Raw genomic sequence first — 21,437 nt, forward strand, 5'->3', positions numbered from 1 at the left:
TAAATGTGACAGTAAAAGTGTTAACCAAAACGTCGCTCTGAAGGCAACACAATGCTTTTCCGGAAGTTGTCATTGTACGAGGGTGTGTTTCCGGAAAACGTGGCTGTTGCTGCAGTGGCAGCTGTCATCTGGAGTATAATACTTTTTAGATGAGCACTTAAAAATTGTCTTTTACGCTCGGTCGTCGAGTTTGTGCCAAGATGATATCCCTAACGGACTCACAAAGTAAGGATTTTGAATGTTGTGCACCGCTTGTGTTAAATAAAACGAGAAAAGACCGGCTATTTAATTCCACAGCTAGCTTGTAGCATTCCCAGCGAAACAGCGACTCTAGCTTCTATTACTTGTTTTGTGTGCTAAGGTTTCTGCATGTAGTGAGCATCTAATTGGCACTGCTCGTGGCAACATGCGTTTAAAAGACAACTATTTGTGCTTCAGGTAAAAACAATATAGCATAATAAAATTGAATTAGAATCATGCAGCGTAGAATAGGAAGTAAATATGCAAAGTGATCATTTTCAGAGGAAGCGTGATTGGGTCTAGGAGAGGAGGTTCTAAGAAAAGTAGACAGAAATCCCCAAAAATATAACAACATACTGGAATTTGCTACTGTTACTTTAATTTATACCATGTTACACTCTTCTGCACTCTGTGTGCATGCTAGCAACCCCGCCTCCACCCACTGAGACAAACAAACTGTATGAGTGACACGGTCTCACTCCATTCATGCCATTGTTCTGTGTAACAAACACTTAGTGAACTATCTTTCTGACTATTTGGAGGCGCATGCATGAATATATTAGGGCCGGCATATATTATGATATTATATATTATTATATTTTGTATGAGAAATCTTGTCACGTTTTAATCTTGCAGAATGTTGTGACACCCCAAATAGACAAGTTCAAAGCTTTCCCCTGTATTTGTAAAATGTCGTTGCACCAGTGGAGTAGGGTTGACTTCCTGTTTAGCTGGTCTTAAAATGTTTAAACCCCATACAAGTAAACAGGCTGTTTTGTTTTATCTTTATTTTGATAAATTGCAATGAAATGTTGATGAATATGTACCCTGTTGTTATTGACTTGGCCGCATCACTGGATGACATGATTATCTAACTTTCTTAATTGGCTATGACACATTTGCATGTCATTTTTAATACAAAAACAAAACAAATACAAACCTTTCTTCTGTTGCTTTTTTGTGTTATTTAGTTTTTTTTATGTCACAAGCAAGACTGAGCCACCTATGAGTGCTTTCCACATCACGTGCGTTCCACATCAACTACAAAAATCTGATTTAAGTGTGTGTCCAACAGAAATCGGAATGGGATTAACAGGCTTTGGCGTGTTTTTCCTCTTCTTTGGGATGATCCTGTTCTTTGACAAAGCACTCCTGGCGATTGGGAATGTGAGTGTTTTCCTTCTATTGTACAGATCAGTGATTCCCAACCAATGTGTTCTGGCACTCTTGTGGTATGTGGCGGGAAATTAACAAAATTCACTTAATTGGTCCAAAAAGAGTTTTTGTACAAATAATGTATCTTTAGCGAAGATGAGTGACAGTCAGAACAATGAAATACTCTTCCACTAGATGGCAGAAGGTACGTAATTAACTTGTGTATCCACCTGTTGCCATTCATACTGCCATTCAAGAGGTGTGTGCCTTAAAAAAGGTTGGGAAACACTGGTGTTGATGTTTGGACAGTTATTCATAATAGCAATACTGTTGCCTTATTCATAGAAAATGTGAACAAAATGTGATATTCTAATACAGTGGAACCCTTTTTAAGTTGACCAACTCATCAAGTCCCTATCCACTGTGTTCTTATTACTAAAAGCACCCACTTATGTTGACGTTGACGTACATGGTCAACATAGATTTGTGACCCAAAAATGTAATTTCTATGAAATATCTGTGAAACTTAACTCAAGCAGCAACCTGACTACTGTCTACATAGCATTACAATTAGCATTGTATGACTTCCTGTTCAGTGCAAAGTAAGCTTCGAAATAACATATAAACAAAATGCATCCATTTATAAAATTTTGTGGGGATTGTTAACTACTGGAAGAAATATTTGTGCATGTATGACAACTTTGTCGTTGTAGTCAAGACATAAAACAGAATTATAAGCTTCTCTGTTAGATAATTATATATACTATATATATACTATATACCAGGGGTGCTCATTAAGTCGATCGCGATCTACCGGTCGATCGCGGAGGTGGTACTGGTCGATCGCTGGTCGATCGCGGCGTGACATTAAAAAAATATCATCCCAGCATCAATGCCGTCACTTGATTGACATACAGGGCAGCCATTCAGATGACAACTGAATGTTGCCCTTCGGGCGACCAATCAAATCAAACAACGTCTCTAAGTGCAGCAGAACTTACGATGTCAGCCTATCATCCATCCCCGTTACTTGATTGACATACAGGACAACCAATCAGATGACAACTGAATTTTGACCTTTAGGTCACCGCTCATGCGTAAACAACGATGCAAAGTGCTAAGCTAGTCGGCGAATTGCGAGATTTTAAGCCCTCGCTAAAGTTTATGGTCACTAAAATGAGTGAAGGAGCTGGACCAAGTAAAAAGGCAAAAACTGGACCAAGTAAAAAGGCAAAAAACATATCACTTCCATACGGATATGGAATATTATACGGATATTATGATACGGATATTATCCATGACTGATAAACATTTGGAAGTGTGCTTGAGGCTGGCTATCAGCAGCTACTGTCCGGACTATGCATCCCTGGCTGGTTCAATTCAGTGCAAGTCATCAAAGTAAACTCAGGTAATTACAAAAAATGTTAATAGTTAATTATGTGTGTTTTGCAATATTGGCTCATTTGGTTATGTAAGGTACATCAACATACATTGTACGTACAAATAATCCTCAATACATTTGAAAATAAATAGATGTTTTGCATTTTTGTAGTGGGTAGATCATTTTGACTCGGTCATTTTAAAAGTAGCTCGCATGCTGAAAAAGTGTGAGCACCCCTGCTATATACTATACTGACTACTTTTACTTTCCAGACCCCATTCACTGTGCAATATCTGATCAACCTCCATGTGCAATATTAAGGGCTCTAAATGCAATATACTAAGTTCTATGTGAAGTATTTCCATAATGCCTCATATTAACTCTCTAACAAGATCTCAGTGTATAGACTGGTCATATATCTCATCTCGTCTCATATTATCTACATACTGTATTGTATATAACTCTGGGAAAAACTGTTGATTTTTGTTAATACTTGGGTCGTTTATATTGTTTATTTTTCTATATTGTGTATTTTGTACTGCTTAACTGACTCTGTACTCTTGCTGCTGTGCAATACAAATTTCCCCACTGAGGGACGAATAAAGGCATATCTTAATCTTAATCTTAATCTTAATAAGAGTCTAAAATATCAATTGAAAACAGAAGAATCAAAATTAAAAATAAGCACAAATGGAGGAAACCTACATTAGCAAACTGCCGTAGGTTGAAAAATCCTTCATTGTCACCCATTCTCCTGATGTGAATGGCCAAAGTTGCATGTACGTAAATGGTTAAGCAACACCTAATTTCAAGTTCAGTTCTGTCAACATCCACTTTTGTTGATGTCAAGTGGCCAATTCGACTTAAACGGGGGATCCACTGTAGCAATATTCATTGAATATGTGAACGCAAGCTGTGCAATGGTAATAATGCAACAAGCTGATCCATTCTATGACTGTAAATGTTGTGAATGGCATCATAACGTTCCTTTGTGTTTAAGCCCGTTGCACAAAAGTAGGCTAACTCCACAGAATAAATCTCCATGGTGACTTGATACCAGGATGACAGGATACCCAAGATATCCCGGCTTAATTGCTTATCCTAGTTTTGTGCAACAGGCCACAGGATTGTGAATATATTTTGTATTCATATCTGTTACTTTTTGTGATGTTCAATTACTGTAGATAGTCAATGTAATGATGTACAATGTGTTTTTTTTCCTACTAGATCCTATTTGTTGCAGGACTGGCCTTTGTCATTGGCCTAGAAAGGACCTTTCGTTTCTTTTTCCAAAAGCACAAAATGAAAGCTACCGGTTTCTTCCTGGGGGGTGTGTTTGTAGTACTCATTGGCTGGCCCATTATCGGTGTCGTGCTGGAGATATACGGCTTTTTCCTCTTGTTCAGGTAAGAGATGACACAAAATACGGTGAATCTTTTAATGGGATCTATTATGCTCATTTTTCACCACTTTGTATTGAGTTGTGGTCTCCTGTAGAGCAGCTACACACAATAATCCGCACAGAAAACTTTTTAGATTTAGCCGAATCTGCACCTATTCCAGCTGTATTTCCTTTCATTTGTGCTTCCTGGCAAAACAAAAGTCAATATTCTAATAATAATAAATAACAACAAGGTCGATACCAACACTGACGTCTTTTTTCTAGAGGCTTCTTCCCTGTGGTGGTCGGCTTCATCAGAAGAATACCTGTCCTTGGCTCCATCCTCAACCTTCCCTTCATCAGTGCAGTAAGTATTTGTACACCGTATTTTCTCACAGCATGACGGTTCACCACAGCCACTGTACAGCATACATGAAGAAACACTTTTATTTCCTGGATGTCCCTGAATATGTCAGGAAAAAAAGAGCTGGGTTAATGTGTGCTTTAGTCTCTGGACATAACGGTTACTCATTGTGTAGTTACAGATCGTTTTTTGTCTTTTTACATTTTTTTTTGAAGCATTCATAAGGCTCTGAGGATAATCAGCAGTTGTGGTCAGTCACTGCCGATTTTCCATGCATGCTCACACTTGACTAGACGTATCACAATAATAAGTACAGTCGTCCCTCGTTTAGTGCGTTGAATTTCTGTAACATAGCATTCAATATTAATAAGTGAAATATAGAAATCATTTTTTAACATTATTAGAGACATTATTAGGGATAGCTGGGATTGGCTCCAGCACCCCCCGCGACCCTCGTGAGGAAAAAGCGGTAGAAAATGAATGAATGAATGAACCTTATTAGAGCCCTCTGGACATGAAATAACAGCCCTATAGTCACCAAAATCAGAGAAAATAGGACATATCACACATAAATAACACAACATACAGTAGACTCAGACGTTAGCAGTTTATTGTCTTTTTCAGTGTACTTCCTGTGGTGGCTATTTCCTCATCAATTTATTGTAATGGCAGCTTTAAATGCCTTTATACTCATATCACCCTAATATAGTAGACATATAGTAGTATAGTAGACATGTGGAGGACAGGAAGGGGGGTTCAGAGTTGAGTTTTAGCTTGTCGTGGGTTATGGTGTTGTTGTTATGATTGGTGCCTGTCTCACTGAACAATTACTGACACCTAGTGGCCAACAATGACAATGCTGCTTCCGTCTTTTAGTTCTAATTTAGTTCATTTCGCCATTTTTATGCTTGAAAATGCGTCATTTAGGCCAAGAAGAAGTACAATTTGCTTAAATATGCAAATATTTTTACTAATAAAAGACAATGTTGAACTACAAAACCGGAAAAATTAATTATTACATTTTTTAAATAGAGCGAGCAAGGGTCCAATATTGGAACCGTGTTGTAGCGAGGGACAACTGTATATGAGGACATACAGCAGTGTGAAAAAATGAGGACACCCCATTAAAACTCAGTACAGTGGAACCCGTTTAAGTAGGACATTTTTTTCAACATAAACGATGTGTTTTGGTAAGATTTTGGTGAAAAGTTTTGACTGTATTATTATTTTTCTGTCTTGTTAGCACCAAATATTTAATGAGTTGTCCTGCTTTTTTTCATGTGACTGTAAATTGTAATATTAAATGTATTTCCTTTTAGCGTAGTTTCATGAAGGCACACACCACAGGTTACTTTGAGAGTACGTAATGGTTAACTCTAGCATAGCATAGCATAGCATAGCGATGTGTGTGGGGGGGGGGGGGGGGTGAATTGAATTTCATACAATTTCATCCAACTGAATCAGTGTGTAAAATGGATACCTTTTCATCAAATGCCCAGAGACTGAAATACAAACATTCACCAACGTGTCCCCTCTCATACATTGAATTTGTTCCATCAAAACCTGTAAGAACCTCTTGTGACATACCGTGAAGGTAAATTATTTTGATGCCCTTCTGTCAGTCCATCATTTCTATTCATATAAGTAAATCTTTCATCTCGTCCTCACCAGCAGGAATTCAGATTTTGAGAAAAGTGAGGGACCAGCCCGGAATTACTGTTAAAAGAAGGAGCTGGTTAATGATGTCAAGAGAGTTGGGAGCACAGAGTTTGTGACACACTTTGCTGTAAGAGCTTGTTGTGTTTTGTGACCGTGCCCACCACGTTTTTGAGCGGCATCGCCCTATGTTGGCAAAACGACAAGCTGAGGCTTCCTATCTGCAGAAAAAAAGTATCGTCTCAGGCTGGGATTAAAAGATGGCGCTGGTGGGGAGAAGGGATTCGGGAAATTGGAGGCTTTCATGGCAAAACAATATGGCGCCACGACAAGGCAGGAAGGCGAAGGGACTCCATGTGATGGACCAGCAGGGCTGTCCAAGAGGCCACGGAGCAGCAGATGCGGCTGTGGATCAGGAGAGGAGATTAGTGGATAGGTTAACATTCTACATGGGACACAGCCTGTTCCTTGATCACACCCCAACCGGGTCACCTTGGTATGAGTGGCTCATGGCTGAAACACCGCAGGTACATGTCCAGGTCGCACCACGAGGTGAAGTATGTCACAAGGGGTAAATAAGCAGGCGTGTACAGTACATCTAAATTTGAAAACATCTACCATTACACCAAATGTGGTTGTTTCAATAACATTCAATGTAAAATGTGTTTGTCTTATTCCCTTGTGGTGTGTTCCTTAAACTCACGCATGCTCTCCATTACAGCTGTAAGCATAGTGGCTCAAGTGTCATTTCATACCGCCCAAAATCAAACTTATCATGTTTTTCTTTTTTTTTTGTCAGTATGTGGACAAAGTGAGCGAAAGCAACACGATGGTATAACACAGGCATCTCGTACGCATGGACGGCTTCGTTTGAACATAAAAGATTTTACACAGGAGCGAAATCTGCCATGGGGCCCTTTTGAGGTTGCTCTGGTGACGCATACGGATCAGGACTCCCTCCTGCACACGGAACATGAAGAAGGACTGTTATGTCGCTGGTCTTCACTGCTGATTCATAGTTCATCGTATCTGTTACTCTAATTCTGTGTCATGCTTTCCCTATTGAGTGAATCTTTCATGACGTGGAGGATTGATGGCATCCCGATAGCATTAGAAGTCACGTGATGACTCACGTGGAGCTTTAAATCAGACACTTTGTGCTGCAACAAATATTGCCATATTGTCCTTTTTGTGCCTCCTCTTAGGAAAAAAATGCAGTGCATACACCTAAGCCCCACAATATTAACAATCAAGCATAAATGTATAACATTCACAAGGATATGTACTTTTGACATCATTATTATTATTATCATTATTTTCCACCAACATTTCCAGGAATTATTTACCTGGGTAAAAAAAAAGGTTCCTGCCAAACTTTGTGGTTTGTATTTCTACTGCACGTTAAAGTTCAGAGTAATTTATACAAACCAAGCCCATGATGTAAGGGGAGTGATACATTTTTACATTAGCCCCTTTACAACCAGAATCCCAGGAACTTTTAATACCCAGAACTTTTTTTTTAATTATTGGTATCGGTATTAGGGTCACATTGGGGGGAAATTTTTTTTATTATATTTATTATAATCTTTAATTTATAAGATAAAAGCTGTAAATTTATGAGGGAAAAAATCACAAGACTGAAGCAAGGAATAAACAAGATAAAAGTCGTAAATTTACAAGGAAAAGAAGTTGTAATATTACGAGAATAAAGTCGCAAATTTACAAGAATAAAGGCCGAATTTACGAGATAAGTCATAAACTTACGAGAAAAAAAGAGGAAATGAAGTTGTGAATTTACGAGATAAAAGCCGTAAATTTATGAGGAAAAAAAGTTGTGATATTAGGACAATAAAGTCAAGAATATTATAATAAAAGCCATACATTTATGAGAAAAAGTCAAAATATTACGAGAATTAAGTTAGGAATTTTACACTATAACAGCAGTATATTTATGAATCAGATGACAGTAAAGTCGTAAATTTATGACCATAAAATTTTCTACAATTTTTTATTCAATGTGACCCTAATACACAGCCATACATTTTGACGGTAAGAAAAAACGATTGGTGATCTGTGTTCAAAGTTTGGCATAATTAACAAAATAGCTTGATGACCTATGGGGGAGTGGTATATTCTTACTTTGAGTAAATAATGGTTCCTGGCAGTCTGGTGGAAAACGGTCTCTCGTCAGAAGGAGGAAATGTATTTTGTCACGCATCGCATCTCCTTTGAATGTCATGTTTGAGTTCATGTATAAAACATGTATGGGGTCAGACTGTACATATTTATTACCAGGTGGCCCCATGAACGTACAAATGGTCTGTACAGTATTTTGTGTGTGAATATTTGGCACTAAACCAAGAAATATGTCATTTTGCTGGAATCTTGTTAAGAGTTATAATAGGTAAGCTGCACCTGATCATTGGACAACCTGGTTCTCCATATGTATTTGTACATATTTATCAAAGGAAAGTGGTGGATGTATTATGTCAGGGGTGTTCAAACTTTTTTCCACAGAGGGGCCGCATACTGAAAATTGTAAAAAAAAATATACATTGTATATAGGGATGTCCAATATTGGCTTTTTTGCCAAAAAAACAATATGCTGAGATGTGTAACATGTATAGTTATTGTAAACAGCATTTTTAAATATCGGTTTTCATGATCGGTAAATGATACCGATTTTTATGCTGATATCGGCCATCCCTAATTGTATATATTTAAATGTATTTAATTTTATTTATGTATTACTGCTGTTATTAGCATCATTACTTTAACTTTTTCTTCGTACATTACCCCTATTTACTTAATTTTATTTTTAAAATGTGCCGCGAGCCGATCAAAAATTAGGGGCAGGCCACATATTAGACACCCCTGTCATAAGTGCACTCACACTGCTCAAATACCTTTTTTTCTGATCAAATAAGACTGTTGTGTTAAGCATTTAAAAAATTTTGATTGTTTATTGTGATTTAAAAACCAACCTGTACAGTTATGTTTAAAAACCTGTTAGTAGTGGGGCGAAAGTACTGTAAATGAATAAATAAATAAACATTAGTTACATTTAAGAAGTAACAAATTTGTTAGGGGAGGAAAAAATATTTTATATAAGTGAAATTTTAAAAATGGTGATTTTAAACTGAAAAAAAATGCAGAAAATGAGGTAATACATAACAAAAACACTTGTATATGTTATATATAATCATTGAAATTAAATCTGTTATGGGTGCCATGTAAAAAAAATATGGGGGGGGGTCAGTTTTTGTTTTTTTTTTATGTAAATGTGCATCCGGAAAGTAATATATTTTACTTTCTATATTACCGATTATGTATATTATTACATACAAAGCTGTAATAGTTTACCGGTGTAACAAAACAGTAAAAGCATTTAAATACATATCAGTACAAATAAAGACAATTTAACTTTTTATCTTTTTACGGTTAATTGGTATTTTTCCCCTATCAAATGACATGATAATAGTCATAGATAGACATAGGAAGTATACTAGTATATATTCACAATGGCTGTGTCTCAAATGGAATACTTGGGTCAGTACACTTACAGACTTCGGCAGTGAGCGAATTGAAACGCACTCAAAAATGGCCATTTTGAGTATGTAGCGGAAAGGAGGGAACTAACTTGACATGTACGTCTGTGAAGCTACTTATGGGGGCAACTCCTATGTCGCCTCACTACCTAGGACACTAAACTTTAACAACAGTGACGAACTGCAAATGAATGAAACAGAGCGTATGTAGCCACGGCACAAAGTGTCCGCCATGATGGTGGGCAGGGCTAGGTGGACAAGAGTGCAATGTATTCGTCGTGTGCCGACGACATGTTTTCAAGGCAATGGTCCTGGGTTCTGCTTACCATCATGGCGGCCAAAGCCGCGCCCAGGGAGTAGTAGTGGACTAAATAGTCATATTCAATTGTAGTATTCTTGATGACAACCCCTATGGTTGCAAAGTAGTAAACAGCAAAATTAAAAAATGTACTGTGCTAGATGTAAAACAGCATCGCATTGTAAGTTCACAGTTTACACAGTATACTTATTGAAGTGTTACACAGTGTTTCAGCCAAAATGAACGACAAGTGAAGTTGTGAGTGACTGCTTTCCTCACTTTTCAATGGTGGCAACTTATTGACCAATGAGAAAGCACTTTCAAACATCAAGTGTCCAATAGACGCAAATCCCAGACAGGAAGTCACGCCCAATTCAGGTCACACCCGGTTCAGGTCACGCCCGCCAGCAGGACAAGCTTAGCCTTGCTAGGATTTCATTCGGCGGCCGCTACTAACATGCGTTTGCAACGCATGTGGGAGAAAACAGCAACAAGTAATTCTAGTTTGTGTCGGTTTGCTTAGCTCCACGCCGAACACGTTGCTTTGCGGATTCATTCCAAGAAGAGGCGCTCGTTAGCCATTTTGTTTTTGTTTTAGTTGGCTCGAGCTAGCCAAATCTCCCCCCAAAAAACCCCGTGTGCTCTTAACTCTGTCCCGCCGTCATGCCGGAGTTCATGGACGACCCGTCGTTGCTCACCAAGGATAAACTGAAGAGCGAGCTGCTGGCCCACAACGTGGAGCTACCGAGCGGCAACCAAGCTAAAGACGTGTACGTGCAGCTTTATCTGAAGAACTTGACTTCCCGGAACAAGAAGCATGCCACAACTTTGGATGCGTTCTCCAGCGACGATGAGCTTCCTCCGCCTGTTGTCTCCAACAGAAGTAGATCCTCCGGCAAAGTGAGTTACACTTTTTACTTTTTTTGGTAATAGATAATGCAAATAAAAATCTAAATAAAACCAATTAATCCAAATATCGATATAGGTATTTCATATAGTATGACAAAAATACTTTTGCATAAAAAAGTACGTTGTAAAATTACAGACATGGCCTTATTCCCTTATTATTATATGCATTATTGGTTAGTTATAGTCAGTAGTGCAAATGTTGGAATTTTACTATTGGCTCTCATTTAAGTACTTTGGCTTTTTGACCCAAAAGTTGTAATTTTGGCCAAGAAGTTGAACATAAAAACTCTGAATTTGTTCACCGATTGCTCACTAATGTTGACGAATGTGAGAATACAGTGTTTCTTGTCTTGGGTAAAGATTGTCAACATTCCAATGTAATAATCCCTCTCCAGTCCTCGACTGCAAGCATGGCGCGGTCAGATTTCTGTAGCGTGACTTCTAAAGCCAGCTTGGTGAACTTGCACTGACTGGGTTTGGTCCAGAGATCACATCAGTGTTTCTGCTTCATGATTGCTTTTTATTAAGAATGGGTTTTATCAAGTATTTTGTCTTCTCGGGTCACCATAGCCTCATATTTATGACTAAGTGCAGTCTGTAAAGTTTCCAGTAGAGTTTAAACAAAAAGTGACTTGCCCATGGGGAATCCTTAAGGTGAGAACTACTTGCCCCATGTAAAATGAAAAGACTGCCATAATGATATCATCTCATTTTTGTGGCATCTCATGAGAATCTCAAAGATTAAATGATTATCATTTCTTGTGGTTGTTTTCCTACATAGATCATGACGTTGCATGGAAATCTGGATTGTCAAGAGACTTCTAGGCACTTTGCCTTTTTACAAGTTGTGCACCACAATCAAACATTATTGAATAGACACATTTGTGTACTACAGTAAACCTCGGATATATCGAATTCAATTGTTCCCACTGGTTTTGTCCGATATAAGCGAAATCCGTTATATGCGTATACCGGAAAATGTCTGTTTTACGCATATATCGGATTTTATCCGTTATAAAAAGGCACTTCCTTGACTATGTTTCCAATGTACCTGGACGCGCAGGCAACGCTGCAAATGACGTCATATAGCGGGCCTGTCACGATTCGCCGAATCGGAGCGCCACGATGCGGCCATCCGATATATGCGAGGGAAATTCAATGGAAATGCATTGGAACGGGACTGGAGATTTTGTCCGAAATAGGCGAAATCCGTTATAAAAAATCCGATATATGCAATGAATTTTTATTGGAAATGCATTACAGAAAAATTGGTTCTTTTTTTATCTGTCCGTTGTGAGCGAATTTCCGATATATCCGAGTCCGATATATCCGAGGTTTACTGTAGTAAAGTGTTTTTAATCCAGAAAAAAAATGCTCAATAGTCAAACAATAATTTGTGAAGCAAAGGTGAGAAAAACACACCGAGAAATGGAAGCGCTAGATTTTGTCGCTTGTGCAAAATCAGCACTTGGTATTGGATCTAATGGGTGGTGTTTCATTGTGACCACTTCAAATTGTCACAGCAATGTGATTCACTCACCTGTGCCATCATTTGATTTGCTGCCGCTAATAAAATACTTGTTTAGGAGGCACTGGTTCATCACTTTTTGCTGTTTTCCTTCACAAGTTGTTGAAGAATTAGACCATGTTGGCAGGGACGCCATGATAGATGTTTTCCTAGTCAAACCTTCGCTGATTGGTTGATCGCGAACAAGAACGGGTGTCGGTAAAACGCGGACTGCGGTCTAAATAAAGGATTCTGATTGGTCCATTTCAAGATTTGCAAGGATTGGTTTGCAAATTACCACCGGAATTACGTAGTCCGTGTTTTACCAACACCCAATAAGAACCGCTTTAAAAAAAAACTCTTGGCAGTATGGCATGCCAAAGTGCACTTGCCCGACGGGAATATCACTGATTGGATTTACTTGCCCCAATTTTGTTTTAACTTGCCCCGGGACATCGGTACATGGTTATTGTCGAGCCCTGAATAAAAATAACCCATAGTAGTTAATGGTTGGAATAACACATGTAAACATTGTAATGTTGTGGTTGTTTTTCAAGGTTGCTCAAACTGCCCTCTATTGTATGTCTCTGTTTCATTTCATTGAACAGATGTGATGTTAGATGTGTCTTGTCTTGTTTGGGCATCAAGCTTTTTCCATGACGATTGAACGGACCCTATGGGTCGTAAACTAAAGCGATGATAGAGAAATCACATATCACACGGGACGCGTACGGCTGCATGAAGGAGGTGCATGTCGGGGCCTTCTGACTTCCGTGTGTACAGGTGGTAGACTGCATACTTTTTTTTTCATTTATGTTCATGCCAGGCTTCCCTTTTTTTTTTTGCACTTTCGCCTCAGTCATACGTTGATTCTAAGCTCTTTGAATTTGAAGCTGATTGTTTGCTTAGCCTGTCGGCCAACTTTGCGGTGGGAGTTTTCATGGTGAATAAACTCTGCAAGGGAGTGCTTGTTCTTCGTTAGAATATGAAGAGACTACAGAATGGGACGTGGATGACATAAAGCCGTCATGTGACCAATAATGTTCACTGACATTCTCTTTGGAGATGAATAAAATATCTATCTAGATTAGCCGTCGCCAAATAACAGACCTCGGTCTGGATCCGGACCCAGTGATGGTCTTTTACGGGCACGTGACCAATTAAAGCAGATTGCGGGCCTAAGTACTTCAGTTTTTTGTAGTTAATGTGACAGCAAACACAGCGACGTCACTCTAAATGAGCCAATGAAATCATTTGTTTACTTGTTTCCGGAGCTTCGGTGTGAAAACAACTGCGTAAACTGACCTTACTCAATTTTAATTGAAGACCCATGATCTCGATTGACACAATGGTTTGGTCTCTCCATTTTTCTCTCGTCTCAGTTTACATGCACAACATCGTTGGCCAAACACTGTGTACCTCAGATATAGTAGTTGTTGTAGTATTGTCATTGGTCATGTCATTAAATGTTTTTTTAAAGATTATATTGGAATCGTTTTTTTATATTTACTCAATTTTGTCAGGAAAAAAAACTCCATATAGGAAATTGGTTAACATTCCATTCAGGGTTAACCTGTCACGGTGTGCGTGAAAGAAGTCTTGCAGGTATGCGAGGAGGTGGAAGTGATTGTTCCGCACAAACAATAATTGGTCACATTTTTCACATACTCACCTGAAGGTAGAGTGTAAAGCTGTCATGTATGAATACACCTCGTTGAGTTGTAGAAGTGAAGTGGTTACGTTTGAAGGCTGCGTGATGTTGAAAGTGTAAACAGTGGCTGTTAATTCAAGAGGATTTTGGCAAACCACACTCGCTGTGCAAATGTACGTTCCTGCAGCGTGCATGCACACGTTATTCTGCAACAATTGCCTGTTAATTAATTGCCATTATTTTAATCGTTTTCCGCCACCTTGAATGAACGATTTAAAGTATACATTCAACCTCTACACACGTTTTGCCCCAGTTGTACTGTAAATGAATGTCTGATGGTGTTTGTGTAGACTTGGACTAGCAGGCTGACATCCAGCTGTGAGCTCAGGGTTCAGGTATTTCTATAAAGGCCCCGGGTGTGGTCTGCAACGGGGTCTTTCTGCCTTCCTCTTTTCCCGCTCTCTTCAACCAGACTGTTGTGGTTACGAAACACTCGGCTCAGGTTCAAATCAAGTCTTGCCCGCCTCGGCGAATGCCAGAAATCTTCCAAGACAACCTCCTGAAGCGTGTCTCTCACGTTCATTACATGCTGTCGTAACGCTCCCTTCCTCAACCTTAACACACATTCGTTGAATTCTTCACGCTTTTACCAACTCTTTTAGGCCTGCACGTTCACTAAAGATTCACACTGAGTAGGAATATGACTCCAGGCACACAAAAAAGCAGTTTTGTTATCACTAGAGATAGCAATTTATGCAGCGATTCCATGTGAATTGGACAACATGATAGAAGGGGCGGAAGAAATTGTACGTTTGATGCACCATCATAGTCCTTTTCATTAACACATTCACCAAAAAAGATTAAAGAAAGTACAGTTTGAAGTGTGAGAACAAGCAGTTGGTTAGCGGCAATGGGCATCATTTGGGCATCATCACAACATCTGTACGAGAAAACCTTCCAGACCAAAAGTAGCCGCTTCCACAGTCGGTTATTTGTGCAGGTTCAAAGTCGTCGGCAGACCTTTTCCTGTCACAAGCCGGAAGCCCGTAAAAGTCTTTTATAGCTGTTTGTTTGGGTTAATTATTCACTCTAGATGCCACTAGATTTAGCGGACAAAACGAGAATCGGAAAAGCCCCGGAAAAAGTTGCTACTCCATGAAGACAACATTCCTGCAAAACATTCCATGCATTTTAACCGTCCTCCAACTCTGAGCCTGGAGCCTAACTTACGAATTCTTTTTTAGCTGGTTTCATAATATGTAATTTCCTGAAAGTGGGTGTGCGAGGGCTGACTTCTAGTATGCTGTTTGTGCAAGCACAGTTGGTCTACATGCTGAAAACCCTGCTACATGCTGGAAAAACTACAGTTTTTTTCATGCAGTTACGTCTTTCTATCTGTGGGCTTTGAAAGTCTATTTTTCTGAACTAGTATTGGTATTTTTCATACCAAGAACCATCCATCCTAATCGTAGATGGGCATTTTTTATAAACACAGTAAAGCCTAAGGCTTCAAGTTTCACTTCCTTGTATTCAAATGAACAAACTATTGATGAAAAGTTCATATCATTAACAATTCATGGACGAGTTCAGACATTTTATAGAAAAAGAGCTCTGGTTAGCAACCCTCATTTAAACCATGCAAACGTTTATGACCCTGCCTCGTTTCAAATGACCCTCAATCGTTTCAAATTCAAATGATGCCCAATCGTACCCAGGCACCCGACTTTATGGTCTGATGTTTATGTATTTTAGATAGATAGATAGATAGATAGATAGATAGATAGATAGATAGATAGATAGATAGATAGATAGATACTTCTACAGGACATTATTATGGTATGTGACAAGACTTTTGTCCAAGTACATGATACAATGATACAATACTTTATTTTGCTATGGTAAGCAATAATCTTGAGTCTTAAATACAAGCAATTTCTGAATCCACATGAGCAAATAAAAGTGAAGTTATTTATTTTTTCTACAACTTGGATAAGCGAAAAGGCCGAAAGAAACAAAAAAAACTCTGTGAATGGTCTCTTGGTGACTTAGAAGTGTGTTTTTGTTCGAGCAGGACTTGAAAAGTACTTTTAAAGTCTACTTTATCTCCCCACTAAACCAGTTTCAGGAACTGCCTGCCGGCTCAGCAAACATTAAAATCTTAAATGTTATACAGAGATTGATGTTTGCTTAGCTAAAGAATACAATTCATAGAAACTACCATTTGGGGAGTGTAAATGGTATCTAAGGTGAGGCTCTCAGAGCGTGGCGTGAACACAAGTATCGAGATACTGCATGTTGATGATGCAACCCAGCGTGCTCTAATATAGCTAGCTGTAGCGAGCACAGCCAAATGTGTAGAACTCTAAGTCACCAATCCTCACCTCAACGGCGGCAAATAAAGTACAGTTCCTGCAAGTATGAGGGGTTCAGTCTCTCCATTAATTCCACTCCAGAACCAAATGTGCACAGACAGATTCCGAGGGAACCCTCTTGTTATCCAGCTTGTGTTGTCCGGGAAGATGAAACACGTGTTCACATGTCAATTCATCGCGGGCGTCATAATTAACGACCTGTTCTCTGCTGTTGTCGTCACAGAAGGCGCCCCGGAAAACTGACAAAGTCCTGCCGATTGAGCTGGACGTGACTACACTGACTGACGACGTCCTGAGGGAGGAACTGCTCAAACATGGAGTACATGCTGGCCCGATTGTGGGTGAGTCACTCAAATAATTATATTGCTCCAATTCTTAATGGTCTTAATTATTTTTTTTAGTCACATTTCAAGTTCAAGTGTGCTTTGTGTGTATACTGTATATGGTGGAGGCATAATCAATACACCGATACACATTGAAAGTGTGACAAGACAGAAATAACATTACAGTACATCATGTGACAATACTTTGCTTCATAAAAGAGAAATGTATATCAATGAAAGGTATCATTAAACTACTTGTGTTGTGATCTGGCGCCGTATGAAATATGATGTTTCCAAACACTGGTTAAATTAAGGGACATTGAACCAAATGAAGCCCACGTTTGGGAGTAGAGGCAAGGAAAACTCCTTCGGTGGAAGAAGCCTCAAACGGGACCGAGGCTCAGTGCAAAAAAGCTTATGAGGTCGTGCACTTCCCCCATATGCTCCACGCTGCACACAGCTGGTGAAATTCACAGGTGCCTTGCACATTTTGCACGCCATTTGTGGCCCGTGGTGAGTAACTGTACTTAGTAAAAAGACATATTACATTATTATTATTATTACATTTTCCTATAATAAATTGCTAGATTCTACCTAATTATGCATTCATGTCACAACATTGAATATATTCCCAATAAACTATAAATATGGGATTCAGTTTGTGTATTTTATTGTTTGGTGGGATGTGTTATTACATGTAAACAGTGTCTGTTTTTATGATGAGAATTAGAATTATCAGGCGTTGAAATCCACACACACTCAGGACCTTAGTGTACACTGAAGCGTACTTTTGAGGAATAGAAGTAGGCTGGATTTTATTGTAACTTTATACGTATCCAATGAATTTACAGCAGCTCCATCTCTGTGCAGACGCATATCCATTCGCTGAGCTTTTGAAACGATGTATATTATGAAGAATTTGGATTTGATTCTAGATTTTACATATACAATGCAAGCTAGTGCTGTAATGTACAACTCAACACTTCACTTCTTTTTTTTTTTTTACCAATGGGTAACGCTTTTAATGGGGAATAAAAAGCGTAGAAGAAGTCAACATGTGGGTTTTCTGACGTCACGAAAGGACAAGTCGCTACCCCGAGGTCGTTCGCTACCTCTTACTTTTGATGCACTCTTCTTCAACTGCAGCTTTGAAGAAGTGTGACTCTTACCAATGTTTATATTGTAGATGGATCCAAATGTTAATATATCAATTGAACATTTTTGGTTTTTAAGTTTATCTTCACCACCCCACCCATTTTTTTTTCATCCTTCCAGCATCCACCCGTCAACTGTACGAGAAGAAGCTGCAGAAACTCCTCGATGATGGTCCTGCACAGGCGACAATAACAAAGATAGTGGTCACGGAGATCCAAGTCAACCACAACGGCAACTCTGAATCCGAACTCTACAGCGACAAGGAGGATGGTAAGGGAATGCACGTCATGATGTATGATCCTACATTTGTAGGCTCTTAACAACGGTACATACGGAACGTTTATCCTGACTCACCACAAATAGTGTTTTAATTGACACAGTCTGGCGAGGTATTACATTAATTACCGTGGCTTCAGTTTTAGCGGACGCAAGTCAGCCACTCCATAGGGCATCAACATAACGAGGTATTTATCCACGGTGTATGTTTATAATACTGTTTGGTTTCAGATGTGATGGCAGAACCGGAGCCTGAACCAGTTCCCGTGGTGGAGAGGACTGTTAGAAGCAGAGGGAAGACGCCGGTCACAACCCGTACTCGCAGCAGCCAGCACAAGACTGTAAGTACATGCTCCTTGGTTTATCGTTTATTTTCTCAACCCTATTTGTCACTCTCACCAAGTACTAGTTGGAGTAGGGCCCGATCATTTCCACTCATTCATGAAGGCATGTCCTCACAAACAATGAACCCGACCCCGTCTCGAACGAAAACCCTGCATTCTGACACTCTAGTAGTATTAGTCTAGGTGTGTCTAGATTTGACTTTACCCAGTGCAAGGCTTCAGTTTCATTCCCCATCGCATCACGTAGCATGTCAGACGCAAAGCACATGATGTGGATCAGCCGTGGTAGATTCTTTTGACTGTTGACTCTTCTTCCCCTTTGCCCCGATGTGTTTTTCCTGCCGTGCACATTTCAGTCCTCTTGTTTGTCAAGATTTATTGCAAGTCCAGACTTTGTAATGAGCGCTCTCAGATAATCCAGATGTTCGATATTGCCCAGCACTTCATTACGGATCCCGATATCAGCAGCGTTTGTGATTTTGTGAAATGAATGAACACTTAATGCCTCTTCTGCTGGGATGCCACTGCATGCATTTCACAAATAAACACAGTTTATACTGCAATATGCAATACAAGATGTCACATTTATTTTAAAGGTTTTGTCTCAATAAAATGGCCAGACTAATAGTTGACTATTACATCAATACAATATAAAGAAAGCTGCACGTTCCTAATTTCAGAATGAAACTGTGGACTAGTTGTCCTGAGGTGTGATATTAGCTTAGAAATATTAAAGGCCTTACTCCACCCTTGTATAACCAGCTCTTCACACCATCACTTTATTTACAAGCCAAAGGCAAAACTGGCCAATTATTCCACACGGGTTTAATGAGGACTCACTTGTGCAGCAATATCAATATAAAATTATGACCTAATATCTCATTTCTATGCCAATATCTGCCAGACAAAACTAAAGAAAAAATAAATATATGCACAAATCCCATCTCATTCTCCTTATGTCTCTGGCCAAAGTCAGTGTGCAAGCAACTGCTAGTTTAGGTTATGTTGACAACTGTTTGTCAACGTGAGTCAGCCAATCTGAGGGTGGGGGTGGGGGGGTATCCATATTATATTACTTCCACTCGTGTCAAACGGGTGGTGAGGCATGAATAGGTTTAGCTGTCACATGCCATACAGTTGGTAGGGGTCAATACATAAATTGTGCTTGTGTGTGTACAGCTGTTTTTTTTTTTTTTTGGTGACAGCTGTACAGTTAGGTGGATAAGTCTCTTACACACACACACACACACACACACACTTGTTTGTGACTAGGAAGACTGTGGTCCTCCCGATGACCTGATGTACGGAAGGAGATCAGAGAAAATCACAGACCTCCTGCCGACACGCAACCCCGAGAGGAATCACAGTAGCGCATCGCCGCCGTCCAAAGAGACATTAGTGAGCCAGGTCTGTGCACTCGCAGGCGTCCCGCGTATGGTGAACACGGGGGGGTTGGTCTAGGTCACACGTTTGGTGAGGTGGCCAATTTAGTTAGGACGGTTCATGTATTCATTTGGCCATGCACTTGATTTTTTTGTGGGAATGTGGAAAATGATAGTCCTGAGTTTAATCAAATTGCCGTAAATTTTACGGCAATGTTACTCCTTTTTACTCTCGTGCGTCTTCGTCTTTAGGTGGAGAAGATAGCAGCCGGTGACGAAACCCCCAAAGTGGTCGAGAAGGATGTTCTGAAGGAGCTGTATCCCAATGATATGAACAGTCCACTAGGAGTCACGTAAGTAATGCACAGCATGTATTTGTATTGTAGTGCATTTAGATATTTTTATGTTTTGAAAATGCCTAATTTGTGCAACAAAGAAAAATACAATTTTCCTAAATATGCACATTTTGCATAGGCAAATATCAGTCGTTTGATAAATGTTTCTGTTCGACTCCATGCCGGACCTAAACAAATCAGAGTCCTTTTGTCATCTGATTAGTGAGCAATAACCCTCTTTATATTTGGCTATGATGCATTTTCACATGTACTGTGCATGTTAATATATAATATAATATATGATATAACCTACAGTCTGAACTCTGAACTTAAGGCAGTTTGTGCACATGTTTATTCATATTCTGGTTCATAAACATTGTGATTCATGTTGGACCAACTGAATCCTGAACAAGAAGTATTTTTCCACTCGTAGGGTCACTTGCCGACGACCTATCCGAGGAGCTTCCGGACGCCCCGTGACCTCCCTCGATCTCTGGAATGATGAAAACTCCTACTTTTCTCCCAAAGCTGCCAGAAGCATCAGCAACTCCACCTCTTCCTCCTACATGGAGAGCCGCATTCTCAACAGAGTCAGTGCCCCTGCAGCCTCCTCCCCCTCCTATGCCAATCCCTCGTCCAGCGCCGCCAAGCTCCTGTCTGCGGCGCCCCCTGCTGGTCTCACCAAAGTAGCACGCCCGGGCATGTCTTGGTGGAAAAAGGTGCTCCTGGTGGCCATTGGGGCTGCTTTCCTGTTCTTTGTTTACCAAGCAATGGAAACCAACACCATCAACCCATTTTCAGCAGACAACTCGGAGGTGGCGATTGACAGCAAGGCGTAAAAGTTCACCACGTGTGGCAAAAGGACAGTCTACAGTCGTAATTCATTTTTCTGTGAATCACCAATATAGTCTTTTTTTTGGACTATAATATACAAAAGTTTAAAACAGTAGCTAATTTGACTTTTTTATTGCATTATTGCATGGTGTGAGTGAATTTAGTGTCTTAACTAGCATAGTCATTAACAGTCTTGAAGATGGAGTGTGAAACTGTATTTTTTTTAACCTGTCCGTCTTTAAGGCTTTGTTATCCAAATGTTTTAAATTTTGAGCCTTATCAATATTTTTCTGAAATGTTTTCCTATAATAAAATGCTAGATTCTA

The 21,437-nt window shown here is 39.5% G+C and overlaps 2 protein-coding genes across 4 annotated transcripts; both read left to right on the plus strand.

Annotated features, from left to right (window-relative positions):
* The first annotated feature begins 77 nt into the window (after window positions 1-77).
* Window positions 78-7,173, plus strand: golt1ba (golgi transport 1Ba). 2 transcript variants are annotated; one of them, XM_058065974.1, is made up of 5 exons: window positions 78-225; window positions 1,316-1,407; window positions 4,004-4,182; window positions 4,443-4,524; window positions 6,977-7,173. In XM_058065974.1, exons 1-5 carry the CDS (start codon window positions 201-203, stop codon window positions 7,013-7,015), a joined length of 417 nt encoding a protein of 138 aa, XP_057921957.1. In that variant the 5' UTR covers window positions 78-200; the 3' UTR covers window positions 7,016-7,173. The 2 variants fall into 2 exon arrangements, with proteins under 2 accessions (XP_057921957.1, XP_057921958.1); XM_058065975.1 differs by lacking the exon at window positions 6,977-7,173 and adding an exon at window positions 4,737-4,788.
* A 3,211-nt stretch (window positions 7,174-10,384) lies between these two features.
* On the plus strand, window positions 10,385-21,437 carry tmpoa (thymopoietin a). 2 transcript variants are annotated; one of them, XM_058065965.1, is made up of 7 exons: window positions 10,385-10,923; window positions 16,686-16,803; window positions 18,061-18,210; window positions 18,448-18,557; window positions 19,833-19,967; window positions 20,195-20,295; window positions 20,711-21,437. In XM_058065965.1, the coding sequence occupies exons 1-7, from the start codon at window positions 10,687-10,689 to the stop codon at window positions 21,114-21,116; spliced, it is 1,257 nt and encodes a 418-aa protein (XP_057921948.1). In that variant the 5' UTR covers window positions 10,385-10,686; the 3' UTR covers window positions 21,117-21,437. The 2 variants fall into 2 exon arrangements, with proteins under 2 accessions (XP_057921948.1, XP_057921949.1); XM_058065966.1 differs by lacking the exon at window positions 19,833-19,967.

This window comes from Doryrhamphus excisus, chromosome 3 (genome assembly GCF_030265055.1).
Source record: "Doryrhamphus excisus isolate RoL2022-K1 chromosome 3, RoL_Dexc_1.0, whole genome shotgun sequence".
In the NCBI taxonomy this organism is placed as follows: domain Eukaryota; kingdom Metazoa; phylum Chordata; class Actinopteri; order Syngnathiformes; family Syngnathidae; genus Doryrhamphus; species Doryrhamphus excisus.